This window comes from Chiloscyllium plagiosum, chromosome 20 (genome assembly GCF_004010195.1).
Source record: "Chiloscyllium plagiosum isolate BGI_BamShark_2017 chromosome 20, ASM401019v2, whole genome shotgun sequence".
NCBI classification, from domain to species: domain Eukaryota; kingdom Metazoa; phylum Chordata; class Chondrichthyes; order Orectolobiformes; family Hemiscylliidae; genus Chiloscyllium; species Chiloscyllium plagiosum.
The window spans coordinates 60,664,514-60,679,267 of NC_057729.1; the positions used below are offsets into that span (position 1 = coordinate 60,664,514).

General features: G+C 44.9%; 1 protein-coding gene across 1 annotated transcript; it reads left to right on the forward strand.

The window, feature by feature from the left end:
- Positions 1–1,081: 1,081 nt before the first annotated feature.
- LOC122560337 lies at positions 1,082–14,162 on the forward strand. The gene is made up of 5 exons (XM_043710985.1): positions 1,082–1,404; positions 4,382–4,751; positions 9,714–9,980; positions 11,792–11,944; positions 12,978–14,162. The coding sequence occupies exons 2-5, from the start codon at positions 4,475–4,477 to the stop codon at positions 13,157–13,159; spliced, it is 879 nt and encodes a 292-aa protein (XP_043566920.1). The 5' UTR covers positions 1,082–1,404; positions 4,382–4,474; the 3' UTR covers positions 13,160–14,162.
- Positions 14,163–14,754: the final 592 nt, after the last annotated feature.

Below are 14,754 nucleotides of genomic sequence, written 5' to 3' on the forward strand. Positions count from 1 at the left end.
CCCAGCGCATCCTCTTCACTTCCTGCACCTCTGCCCTTGAACCACACCCCTCCAACTGCAACAAGGACAGAAGCCCCTGGCCCTCACCTTACAGCCCACCAACCTCCATATACATCAATCATCCTCAGCCATTTCCACCACCTACAAATGGACCCCACTACCAGAGCTATATTTCCCTCCCCACCCCTGTCTGCTTTCTATAAAGACCATTCCCTCCGTGACTCCCTTGTCAGGTCCAAGCCATCCAGCAATCCACCCTCCCTTCTCGGCACCTTCCCCCGTCACCGCAGGAATTGCAAAATCTGCGCCCACATTCCACCCCACCCCCACCTCCATCGAAGGCCCCGAAGGAGCCTTCCACATCCGTCAGAGTTTTACCTGCACTTCCACACATCATTTACTGTATCTATTGCTCCCAATGCGGTCTCGTCTACATTGGGGAGACAGGATGCCTACTTGTAGAATGCTCCAGATAACATCTCTGGGACAGCTGCACCAACCAACACCACCACCCCATGGCTGAACACTTCAACTCCCCCTTCCACACAGCCAAGAATATGCAGGTCCTGGGCCTCCTCCATTGCCACTCCCTAATCACCCGACGCCTGGAGGAAGAACGCATCATCTTGCGCCTCAGGACCCTCCAACCCCATGGCATCAATGTGAATTTCACCAGTTTCCTCATTTCCCCCCCACCCCCAATTCCAACCTTCCAACTCAGCACTGCCCTCATGACCGTCCTACCTGTCCATCTTCCTTCCCACTTATCCATTCTACCCTCCCCTCTGATCTATCACCTTCACCTACACCTACCTATTGCACTCTCAGCTCCTTCCCTCCTGTCCCATCCCGTACCATTTATCTCACTACCCCCTCTGCTCACAGCTCATTCCTGATGAAGGGCCTTTGCTGGGAACATCGATTCTCCTGCTCCTGGATGCTGCCTGACCTGCCGTGCTTTTCCAGCACCCTCAACTACAGCCTGGAGGACTCAACATTGTTCCCCAATTTCAAATAACCTTTCCGACCCTTCCTTTCCTTTCATCGACCCTTCCTTTCCTTTCATCGACCCTTCCTTTCCTTTCATCGACCCTTCCTTTCCTTTCATCGACCCTTCCTTTCAGCTACCAACCAGATTCATTCCTCCCATCAACCAACCAGGTTGTACCCTTTACCTGTGATTACCAATCCCTACCTGACCACTCTCCCTCTCCCGCCCCGCCTTTATCTGCAGCTCCCCTTACACCCCCACACCCAGCCCCAGTCCTGAAGAAGGATTGTGTTGACTTCTCCACCATCTGATGCTGCCTGGCTTGCTGTGTTCCCCCAGCCTCCTGCTTGTGTACTCTGTAATGGTGATACAGGCATTTGAGAAGTACTTCAATGAACACTTGCAATGCCAAGGTATAAAGGCTGTTGCCTAAGTGTTGGAGAGTGGGATTAGAATTATTAGATGCATGTTTTTGACTGCAGATTTAATGGACTGAAGGTCTTTTGTCTCTACTGTTGATCCCCCATACTCTGTGACAGTATGATCGTGCTCATCAGTTATTTTATGACACCCTCAACCAAACTTACTGAAACAAATTATGTGGCTTTTTTTTTTGTTTCGTGGAGCTTGGTTTGTGCAAATGAAAAATATTTAAAGTCTTTATTAATGAAAACAAATTGCCATAAAAACTCAATAAAAACTGAAAGAACTGTGGATGCTGTAATTCAAACAAAATCAGAAATTGCTGGTAAAGCTTGGCAGGCCTGGCAGCATCTATCTGTGCAGAGAAATCAGAGTTAATGACTTTTCAGATGGATAGAATCTCAGGAAAAAGTGGTGGAAGAGAGATGGAGGTTGAAGAGAAAAAGAAATGAGCAGATTATTGATAATGGGAAGGAGAAGAAAAGCCAGTTTGGTGATAATGGAGACAGTGTGGGTGAAAATGGGTTTGCTGTGCTGAAAACAATCTGTTATTGACAGGATCTGAGGTTTGGGGATAGGGAAAAGACATGGAAGGAGGTGTATCATTTTCTTAAATTATTGAATTTGATATTGAGTCTTGAAGGCTGCAAGGTCCCCAAGTGGAAAATGAGATGCTGTTCCTCCAGCTTGGAATGAGGCTCATTGGAGTATTGCAGCAGGCCAGAGAAAGAGATGTTGGCCAGGGAATACAACGATATGTTGAAATGGCAGGTGACTGCAAGCTCAGGGCCACCTAGCAGGTGTGTCTCAGTCCTTGCCTAGCAAGGAAAGAGGAGGTAAATAGGCATCTTCTGTGATTTGCAAGGGAAAGTGCTTTGGCGTGTGGGGAGTAGGAGTGGACCAGGGATCAGTCGATGCAGAATGCTGACAAGGCAGGTAGGAGAATATGTGTGTGGTAGCATCCTCCTGGAATTAGCTTCTGAACCTTTGAAAGGTGGGGACTGAGTTGGGGGGGTGTGGCCTATTGTTGTGGGAGGGAAGAGAAGGAGTGAGGATAGAAGTGGAGTCATGGACAGTCTTCTATCAGAAGACTTTGCTGGGGCAATATAGTGGCTCAGTGGCTAGTCCTGCTCCCTCATAGTGCCAGGGACCCAGGTTCGATTCCAGCCTCGGGCGACTGTTTGTGTGGAGTTTGCACATTCTTTGTGTGGGATTCCTCTGGCTGCTCCAGTTTTCTCCCACAATCCAAAGATGTGCAGCTGAAATGTATTGGCCATGCTAAATTGCCCATAGTGTTCAGGAATGTGTAGGTTAGGGGTTAGGTGCTTTAGTTAGGGGTAAATGTAGAGGAATAGGTTTGAGTGGGATACTGTTCACAGGGTTGGTGTGGACTTGTTGAGCAAAAGGGCCTGTTTCCACACTGTAGCAATTCTATGATCAGTTAACGATAGGATACCTGAGGATCTGAGCCATCAATTATTTTCGTCTCTGTCTGAGCTTTGAGCCAGTAGTTGTTTTGGTTTGTTAGATACAGAAAAGCAGGGGATCTACAGACTGATGAGCCTGACATCAATAGTGGGTAAGTTGTTGGATGGGATTCTGTGAGGGACAGGATTTACAAGTATTTGGAAAGGCAAGGACTGATCAGTGTTAGTCAATATGGCTTATGAATGGGAAATTGTGTTTCACTGACTTGATTGAGGTTTTTGGAGAAGTGACGAAGATGATTGTTGAGAGCAGAATGGTGGGCATTGTCTATGTGGATTTCAATAAGGGGTTCAACAAGGTTCTGCATGATTAGCAAGGTTAGATCATATAGCTATGGAGAGCTAGCCATTTGGATGCATAACTGGCTCGAATGTTGGTGATGGAGTGTAGCTTTTTGGACTGGAGGCCTGTGACCAGTGTGCCATAAGGATCAGTGCTGGATCCGCTGCTTTTCATCATTTATATAAATAATTTGGATGTGAATATAGGTGGTATAGTTAGTAAGTTTGCAGATGACACCAAAGTTTGTGGTGTACTGGACAGCGAACATTACCTCGGAATAGAATGGGATCTTGATCGGATGGGCATATGGACCAAGGAGTAACAGGTGGAGTTTAATTTTGATAAATGTGAGGTGCTACATTTTGAAAAGGCAAATCAAGGCAGGACTTAATATTTAATAGTAAGGTCCTGAGGAGTGTTGCTGAACAAAGAGACCTTGGAGTACACATTCGTGGTTCCTTGAAAGTGGGGTTGCAGGTAGTCAGGGTAGTGAAGAAGGTGTTTATTGGTCAGAACATTGAGTATAGGAGTTGGGAGGGCCTGTTGCAGTTGTACAGGATGTTGGTTAGGCCACTTTTGGAATACTGCATTCAATTCTGGTCTCCCTGCTATCGGAAAGATGTTGTGAAACTTGATGAGGTTCATAAAAGATTTACAAAGATGTTGCCAGAGTTGAAGGGTTTAAGCTATAGGGAGAGGCTGAATAGACTGGGGCTATTTTCCCTGGAGCATTGGAAGCTGAGGGGTGACTATAGAGAGGTTTGTAAAATCATGAAAAGCATGGATAGGGTGAATAGTCAGGCCTTTTCCCAGGGTAGGGGAATCCAAAACTAGAGAGCATGGGTTTAGGGTGAGAGGGGAAAGATTTGAAAAAGGAGTTGAGGGCTAACTTTATCATGCAGAGGGTGGTGCGTGTATGGAATGAGCCGCCAGAGGAAGTGGTGACAGTTGGTACAATTACTGCATTTGAAAGATATCTGGTTGGGTATATGAATAGAAAGGGTTTGGAGGGATGTGGGCCAAATGCTAGCAAATGGAACTTCGATTAATTTAGGATATTTGGTGAGCATGGACAAGTTGGACTGAAAGGTCTATTTCTGTACTGTACATCTCTATAACTCTTAATTGCGCACTCTCCATCAGTATATCTTGACCCTGATCTCAGAAAAGCAATAACTGTAATTTTTTCACACTTAGAGCTTTCATACACCCAGAAGATAGATCCTCCTGAATATTTTGGGAAGTCGTTTAGATTGGGACTTCCTGGTCCCACTGACAGAATTCTGGAGAATGGACTCAAGGGAGATGTGTGATGGAGCTGAGAATCCGGAGAGTTCATCAGAGGCCGAGAGCTGTGATTCTGTGATGGTGTGGAGTTTGGAGGAGGCTGTGCAGAAGCAGGTACTGCAGATTGCGTCGAGTGCGTGTGGTGCAACTGCAGTCCTTAATGCCCTGCAGGCTCTGGGATTTGACGTTTGCTCTGATGTTGTAGAGAAGTGTGTCCAGACCAGGATGCGGAAGAACGATGCACCCCTGATTGAATATTTAGTATCACGAAGTGTTGCAGGTGAGAGTGTTTCCCCAGTTTACATCCCCCATTTCTTCCCCCTCCCTCAAACTCTGCGTGGGTTTCCTCCAGGTGCTCTGGTTTCATCCCTCAGTCCAATGATGTGCAGGTTAGGGTGGATTGGCCATGCAAAGTTGACCAGTATCTAGGGATGTGCAGGCTAAATGGATTAGCCATGAGAAATATAGGGTGACAGGGATAGGGTAGGAGGGGGTAAAAGCAATGACTGCAGATGCTGGAAACCAGATTCTGGATTAGTGGTGCTGGAAGAGCACAGCAGTTCAGGCAGCATCCAAGGAGCTTCGAAATCGACGTTTCAGGCAAAAGCCCTTCATCAGGAATAAAGTCAGAGAGTCTGAAGCATGGAGAGATAAACTAGAGGAGGGTGGGGGTGGGGAGAAAGTAGCATAGAGTATAATAGGTGAGTGGGGGAGGGCACCCTCTCCTCTCCTCCCTGACCTGTCACCTTCATCCCCTCCCCCACTCACCTATTGTACTCTATGCTACTTTCTCCCCACTCCCACCCTCCTCTAGCTTATCTCTCCACCCTTAATGCTCTCTGCCTTTATTCCTGATGAAGGGCTTTTGCCCGAAATGTCGATTTCGCTGCTCCTTGGATGCTGCCTGAACTGCTGTGCTTTTCCAGCACCACTAATCCAGAATAGGGTAGGAGGGGGGTTCTGGGTGGGTTGCTCTTCGAAGGGTCAGTATGGACTTGATGGGCTGAATGGGAGATTTTGTTGGGGGTTTGGCAAGAGCAAAATAATGCAACTGCCTGGATAGCTCTGCATAAGCACCATGAACTGAATGACCTATTTCAGTGCAATGAAACAGAATTGTTACAGTACAGAAGGAGACCATTCAGATCACCATGGCTCTACAAATGAGTATCATGACATTGTGGCATTCTCTCACCCTTTCGTCATACCCTTGCCCATTGTTTCTATGTAAATAATCATCAAATACCCTCTTAAATGCCTAAATTGAACCTGCCCTTTCACAACTCCAGGCAGTGCTTTTGCAAGACACAGAATCATAGGATCCCACAGTGTGGAATTAGGTCATTCGGCCCATTGAGTACACAGCAACCAAGGCCTGGAATAAAACAAAGTAAAAACAAAAGTTGCTACATCACATTTGCTACATTATCAAATTATGTGCTTGTCCTTTTTTGAGCTCGGACTTTTTTCATTGGAGAAAAGGAGGAGGAGAGGGGACCTAATTGAGGTATACAAGATAGAGTCGATAGCCAGAGACTATTTCCCAGGGCAGAAATGGCTAACATGAGGGGTCATAGTTTTAAGCTGGTTGGTGGAAAGTATAGAGGGGATGTCAGAGGCGGGTTCTTTACACAGAGAGTTGTGAGAGCATGGATGTGTTGCCAGCAGCAGTTGTGGAAGCAAGGTCATTGGGGGCATTTAAGAGACTGCTGGACATGCATATGATCACAGAAATTTGAGGGTGCATACATGAGGATCAGTGGTCGGCACAACATCGTGGGCTGAAGGGCCTGTTCTGTGCTGTACTGTTCTATGTTCTATGTTCCTCTTGTTCTTGATCTTTTTATAAGCAGGAATAGTTTCTCCCCATCTATTCAGTTTTTGAAAACTATCAAATCTCCTTATGCAGGTACTTGGGAAGGACCTAGGAACAGGAGTTGGCCATTCCGTCCTTTTGAGCCTCGTCTGCTATTTCAGAAAATCATGGCTGATCGAATCTCTCCATGCCTTTTACCCTGTCACTATGCCCTGTATGCCTCTATCAATCTGTACCGGAAACAGACTGAGCTTTCATAGCCCTCTGAGGTAGAGAATTCCAAAGATTAGTCATCTCCATGTTCTTTCCAAGGAAAACAGTCCCAAATTCTCCAACTCATCCTCATAACTGCGCTGTCTTATCCCAGAAGCAATCTCGTAAACCTCCTGTTGCCTCTCCAATGTGTTCACATTCTTTCTAAATGCCCAGAACTGTACACAGTGCTCTGGCTGACATCTCACAAGTGTTTTATACAAAGTCATCATCACCTCTCTGCTCTTATCCTCTACGCCTCTATTAATGTGGCTCATACATTATTAACTAACTCTATAATTCTACCAATGTTTTAATGATCTGAACAGTGCTGCAATGGACAAGGAGCAAAATTTGTTTTCACTGAATCATGAATTTAATACTGATTACTAGAGGAGGCCTCTGTGACTGTTTGAACTGGTTCCAGATTTAATTTGCTTGAATGTTCTGCTGAAGGGGAAACTAAATGAGTCTCATTTTTAAGCTGGTGAGTCTGTCAAGCCACATCATTGCAAAATGATGCCACAGTCCATACTGTTTGTCATTCTCGTCTTATACTTTCCAACCACCTCTGAATGGTTTCTGTAATGATGACTTATTGTCACTGGGCTTCACAATGAACAATACAATAAACTACAGTGAAAAGCTTCAACTGTTGCCACGATCCGGCACCATTCGAACACTTCAAGAATTAAAAAGACATAGCTGAAAGAGTCCATCATCATTCTGCCCGTTCCTCCACAAGTCGGAGTACTGAGCCAGCTGACCAACAATACCCACGGCGCCACCTGCACCATACCCACCACCGTCAGATTGGCCGCTCTTCAGGTGCCATCTTATCATCACTGGGCCATCCTCGCCACAGGCTGTCAATGCCAGGTCTCATGCAGGATCAGGAGAAAGTGAGGACTGCAGATGCTGGAGATCAGAGTCGAGAGAGTGTGGTACTGGAAAAGCACAGCAGGTCAGGTAGCATCCGAGGAGCAAGAGAGATGACATTTTGATGAAGGGCTTATACCCAAAACATCGATTTTCCTGCTTCTTTGATGCTGCCTGACATGCTGTGCTTTTCCAGCACCACACTGTATTGACCCATGCTGGATCACCACTCACCCCGCAACAAGGACAATAGGCAATAGGTTCAGGAGTAGGCCATTCAGCCCTTTGAGCCTGCACCACCATTCATTATGATGGCTGATCATCCTCAATCAGTATCCTGTTCCTGCCTTATTTCCATAACCCTTGATTCCTTGAGAGCTCTATCCAACTTTTTCTTAAATGAATCCAGTGACTGGGCCTTCACTGCCTTCTGGAGCAGAGCATTCCACACACCCACCACACTCTGGGTGAACACGTTTCTCTTCATCTCTGTCCTAAATGGCCTACCCCTTATTTTTAAGCTGTGTCCTCTGGTTCGGGACCCCTCCCACCCCCCCACCCCCCACCCCACCCCCATCAGTGGAAACATGTTTCCTGCCTCCAGAGTGTCCAATCCTTTAATAATCTTATATGTCTCAATCAGATCCCCTCTCAGTCTTCTAAACTCAAGGGTATACAAGCCCAGTCGCTCCAATCTTTCAACATAAGATAGTCCTGCCATTCCAGGAATTGACCTCGTGAACCTACGCTGCACTCCCTCAATAGCCAGATGTCTTATCTCAAATTTGGAGACCAGAACTACACACAATATTCCAGGTGCGGTCTCACCAGGGCCCTGTACAGCTACAGAAGAACCTCTTTGCTTCTATACTCAATCCCTCTTGTTATGAAGGCCAGCATGCTATTAGCTTTCTTCCCTACCTAATGTAGCTGCATGCTTACCTTCATTGACTGGTGTACAAGAACACCCAGATCTCTTTGTACTGCCCCTTTACCTAATTTGACTCCATTTAGGTAGTAATCTGCCTTCCTGTTCTTGCCACCAAAGTGGATAACCATACATTTATCCACATTAAACTGCATCTGCCATGCATCTGTCCACTCACCTAACCTGTCCAGGTCACCCTGTAATCTCCTAACATCCTCCTCATTTCACCCTGCCACCCAGCTTTGTATCCTCAGCAAAATCGGCTCTGCCGAAGCTGCCACTATGCTGATAACCAGGAGTCCCCGCTCCAGGCACACTACAACTAAGAGTCCCTGGCTCCGCCATTAGGCCAAGCCACTACATCAGCAAGAATCCTACTCCAGCTGCGTCCTTCTGCAATCTCATCCCCTCTGAGGGGATCCTCAATATAAGTTGGAAAAAGTGCAACTTGTATCAAAACAATATTGGGGAATGTTTTTCCCCATAAGATTAATGGGTTTAGTGGGGGTTGGTCGGTGGGTGGAGGAGATAGGATTGTAAAAGCATTAAACTCTCTGATTCAATCTGTATCAGGGCAACTTCTCTCATAAGAAAGATTGAGATAGGGCTGTTACTTGGGGCAATATTGTGTTACATACCTCCAAGCAAAGTACATACTACGCTTTCCTTCCAATTCACTGGTGCAACTGTTGCTGCTCACCAGGCTGTTTGGGTCCTTATCAGTGAAGTTTTGAACCTGGTTTTCCAAGTAGGGACTACCCATTCCTTGATCCCCTTCAATCCAAGTTATGAATGACAAATTCAAACACAAACCTCGTGTATCGTTCTGACTTTTTGTCACTTGATACCGCAGTGTACAAGACCATCTAGCACCGAGTCTCCAGGCATTGATGTTTTTGATACATGTCAGTGCTGTGCTTGGTAAAAAAGTATGTTATATATCGCAGACTCCCTGTAGCTTCTGTATGTAGCATATTTGATTTTTAAAGAACATTAATAGTAAGAATTGCTTTTAGCTGTTTGATGTTCGTTGGTCATCAAAGACACCCTGGGTGCCTTTATATGACATGAACTGCAGCAATTCAAGAAGGTCGCTCACCACCATCTTCTCAAGGGCAATTAGGGATGGGCAATAAATGCTAGCCAGCCAGTGATACATACATCTTACTGGATGAGGTTTTGATTGGGATGAAAGGTACACAGAAGTTTCTTGAGTATGGGAGGTGCCCATGATTTCATACGGGGCAGGAGTTTATTCTGTGATGCTTGAGGTGGCTGGGAATCTGGAAGGCAGAACAGAGAGCTAGGATAGGGAATGTGATCAGAATGGTTTCAATTGTCGATAACTGCTGTCTTCTGTGTTCCAGGTGCCACCCATCAGCAGCTGATAGAGGGTGCAGAGAAGGCAAGTGAAGGAAGGGTTACAGGGAGATTTTTCAGCTTTTACCCTGAACGAAATGTAGATCTGACCACTTGGCTGGCCAGCTGGATGAAGAAAGGAGCTATTGTTGTAGCAACCATGAACATGCAAATTGCCGTGCCGGAGGGTGAAGGAATTCCAGATGCTTGGCATCATCAGATGATCTTTGGAGTGGACTCTGAAGGGATTTACATGACCAATCCATTAGAAATAGGTAGTTACAGGAGACAAAACCTGGTTTCCCATTCCCAACACTTATCCTCTCTGTACCAGAAGGAATGGTGATCCAGATTTTAGTAAATAAACAACTTGCACAATATTCCAAGATTCATCACTTCAGACAGAAGCAAACTGTTCTAAATCATTGCAGTATGTTATTCAAGAGGACATAACCATATTCAAGTTATTGTGTGAGCAAACTTTAAAAAATGAAATGAAATTTCCTTTTTCATTTTGGTGTAGGGATCGGCTTCTCTGGTTTCTGATCTCAATATCCTTTCATTTTGTGTAAATGTTGTTTGGTGAGATGCAGTTTTGAGTGTCAAACTGAGTTGTTTCTTTCATTTTGAGCCTGTCAAACTGTTAGTTGCTCTGAAAGTGTTTGGATTAAGGAGATTAAAGTCAGTACTGGTTCACTGTCTGGTTCAGGATTTACATTTTTATTACATACTTACTCTATGGTAAAGTTTTAAAGGGGTATATGTAACCAAATCTTTGAAGGTCATAACCAAGTTGAGAAAGCTGTTGAAAGGCAGGTTAATTCAGAAAGACCAGAGTAAGGAAGCTATGTTAAATCTTTATGAAATCTTGATGCTTCAATTAGAGGATTGATCTGAGTACGATACAGTAGAAACGAATTTAAAATGTCTTGGAGAGGTTGCAGAGGGGAATCACTAGATTTCTAGGATTGAAAGACCTCCGCTAATGTTGGGTATTATGAATCCGAGAAAGGAAAATTTGTTTGAAGTGTTCAAAGTCGTGAGGTTTTGTTAAAGGAAGAAAGCAAAGCTTTCCAGTGGCAGAAGGTGGAGCATCAGAGGCTGAGGGGTGACTTTATAGAGGTTTATAAAATCATGGGCATGGATAGGGTAAATAGGCAATGCCTTTTCCCTGGGGTGGGGGAGTCCAGAACTAGAGGGCATAGGTTTAGGGTGAGAGGGGAAAGATATAAAAGGGAGCTAAGGGGCAACTTTTTCACGCAGAGGGTGGTATGTGTATGGAATGAGCTGCCAGAGGAAGTGGTGGAGGCTGGTATAATTACAGCATTTATACGGCATCTGAATGGGTATATGAATAGGAAGGCTTTAGAGGGATATGGGCCAAGTGCTGGCAAATGGGACTAGATTAGGTTAGAGTATCTGGTCGGCATGGGCGAGTTGACTGAACGGTCTGTTTCCGTGCTGTATATCTCTATGACTCTAAGACTTTAAGCTGAGGTGATGAGCTAAACGTGAGGTTGTTGTGCTTAAAACACAGCACCCGAAAAAGTAGTGAAAGCAGATTCAACAAAAGACAACTGGCACTCTCTTGGGACTGGCTGTCTGTCAGTGCGGCACTCACCTACTTCTTTTTGAGGTCACATTGAGGGAGCATGATGCATTTGAGGGGCAGTACTGTACTGAAGTGTTAACTCACATCATTGTTTGAAAGTCTACTGACTGGAGCTTGAACACAACCAGCCAGCAGTCAGGTTGCTATCTGATAAGCTATATTGACATTGCCAACGTAAATCGGATAACTGAGTGAGTGACAATTTTTACTTTTTAGATACAGTCAGCTTGTGTGTTGTAATATCTTGTGCTGTCCCTACCATTATTTATCATGCAGCTTCTACCATGACCCAGATCCTGTGCTGGGGTTAGTGACATGGATGGAATTGTGAAACTGAATTATTGGGATTTTCTACTAGTTCCAGTGTTACCCACTCCTCAGGACTAAATCTTGGCTTTCAATGTGCTACTGTTGATAACTGACTGGAGGTGTTTGACTAGCCCTTGAGTCTAACAATATCTCCCTTCTCTGCAGAGAGAAGCAGCCTTGTTAAGCAACGCCTGTGCAGTGAATCACAGCTGCTGATTCGGAAGCAGGATATCATGAGTCGGTTGTCGGGGGACCCAGACTTCTCTTTGCTTAAAGAGACTGTGGACTGTTCCAAGTGGGAGGAGCTGGATGTTGTAGGTGAGTGCAGTGACGTTTCCCTGAGCTACCCACTCGAGGGGTCATACAGATCAGAAATGGCAGTCTTCCAGTGTATGAAACACACTGCATTTATTACACTCTTAACAGCAAGGACAATTTTGGAAATTCTAAGGCCAGTGCCTACCTCTTGATTCCTTAAAAGATGTCCACAATCAGCAGTGCCTAAGTCAAGAGGCTAGTGGAATACACTTGCTTGTCTACATCTAGGAGCTTGACTGCATCAGGGTCAAACAGTCCAACTGTTCATGTCTGAAGACTCACTTTCTCCTCCAATGATACTCCATAGCAGCAGTGTGTACGATCTACAAGATACACTTCAGCAACTCACCTAGGTGCCTTGGACAGCACCTTCTAAACCCACAACTTCTACCACCCAGAAGATAAAAGCAGCAGGGAACCCTACCACCTACAAGATCCCCTTAAAATCGCTCACCTTCCTGATTGGTTCAGGTGATATTCCAGTGCAGTGCTAAGGGAAAATTGCCCTGCCGCTAGTGTGTCATTGAGATTAGAAATTAAATTGAGGCCTATTGACTTGCTAGGGTGGATATCAATGGTACAGTAGCAATATTTTGAAAAAGAGTAAGGGAGTTCTTCTCTGTGTTCAAATCAAAATTTGACCCTCAACTAGTTTTTTGATGATTATCAGATTTGTGTGGCATTTTGATGTACACAGATCAGCTATTCTAATTTCCATATCACAACCATGCCTACACTTCAGAAGTAGGTTATTGGCTCTGCATCACTTTGAGTGGTCTGATAGTAATGAAAGGTGAATGCAAGTCTTTCTATTTTCTCCTTTCCCATTAAAGCCCTGAAACTACCCCCCCTTTATACCGATGAGACAATTTTGAATCTTGTCAAATGCAGGAAAGGAAAAGTTGTAAGAGGTGAAGAGTTTAATAGTTTTGAGAATATAAATTGGGATTGGAGGACAACATGTTAAGAGGAATGCTCACTTGAGTGTAACCCGCAGTGAGTGAAGGGGTGACTCTGTTTATTCTCTCCTCAGGGCAGATTAATCAGATGGTTTCTGGAGATGTTGCTCCAGACAATGTTTCTCACTCATCCTATGTGGTCATTCCTGCTGCGTACAGGTCAGGAGTCACACTGTTTGCCCGGAGACATTCGGACCTGACCAAGGAGCTTTTATTAACACCTGATCTTCCTTTGTTAAATAACCAGCAGTCTTGACAATTTCAAGAGTGAATTGAACTTAGTCAACTTTATCAAAACCTCAAGAGCCTGAGAACTTATCAAACCCACCAGATGATCTCTTCAGTACAAATGATGCAAGACCAGAGAAAGAAAAACATGAGCCCGAGGCTCCTTATCCTGAGCAGTGTGTTCGTGCGTAAGAGGCACTGTACGAGTTTGAGAAGTAGTGGGTCTGTGGTTGCATGCCGGTCACTGTCGGTGCTCTGTAAACCAAGTGGGCTGAAGTTTGCAGTAGTTAGTAATCCTCCTTTCAACTTGCTTGCTGCTCCCCGCCAACTCCTCATTCTCTGTCTCAGCCCTGCTTTTTGCTTTCTTGAAGGTTTAATTACTCTTGTTGCGCTTCCTTTTTATCCCAAGTCTGATGTGGATGGCGCAATGTTTGAACTGGACGCTGTACCCCAAGGATCCCTGCACAGTAATCAAGCAGGAATCTTGGCTGATATCTCCTAATCTAGTCCAGGGTCCTAAAGGTAACTGTCCTTTGCTGAGATTAGTTAATTGAGCACCTATTTGACTTCAAGCCCATGCTAATGAACTGGGAGAGCTTTGATACAGAAACAAAGATGAGTTAATGCTGATGAAGCACAAAACCCAGAGCCTCCCTCTTGTGCTGTTATGCGTACTGTTTTGCCAAGAGAATTTGATTAGTTGTTAAATAATTCAGGGTTTTTTTCTGAAGTGCTAACTTAAATTCTAATGTGTTTTTTTGTTGAAGTATTTTAAATTTTAATTCCATGTAGCACGGCTTCTGTAGTTCCAACAGCCTTGCGTCATTCCTACCAGGAATCTGTGTGGGAGGGATGGCCTACTCTCAAACAGCATTAACGGTTTTGAATTTGAGCAAGAACGTGTATAAAATTTATTTTATTCAGAGTTTGACTGAGCTGACTGGGTGACATGTTGTGTGGTTATGTTCTATAATCTTTAAGGTCTTTGTAATACATTTTCTTGAGATTAAATGTGTTCATATTTTGAAAAATTGAGTCAGTGATAACTTTCTTTGAAATTCTAATCGCTGGGATCTGTTCCAAACTTAAACAAAACTCTGCGTGGGGGAGGGGCTGTTATACTTCCCCACCTGGAAATCCCATTGAATGAGTTTTACATTAAACTGCGTCCTTATTCCTCATTGTCCTGCTTTGTCCACCATCTCATTGCAGAGTAAATCCCCGACAATACTCGATCTTATCTTCAGCAAGAGTTGAAGCAAATCTCCCTCTCTTGTGGGAGTCACGGGTTATTAAGGAAGAGCAGTTTTGTTGGGGTGATTATCATCTTGATGAGCCTGTTGTGGAGCTCCTCCATGCTGGTAGCGTGGACCTTGTAGAGTCCCTACAGTGTGGAAACAGGCCATTTGGCCCAACAAGTCCACACCGATCCTCCGAAGAGGATTATGTACCGGTTTTTTACCCATTAATGCTGCTGTGAAGCATCTGAGCACTTATTATCTATTAAAGATGTTATCAAATGCAAATTCAACTAAGGGGTTTAATGTCTCTTCCAAGAGATGGCTGCTCTGACAGTGCGGCGCTCCCTCAGCGCTGACCCTCCGGCAGTGCGGCGCTCCCTCA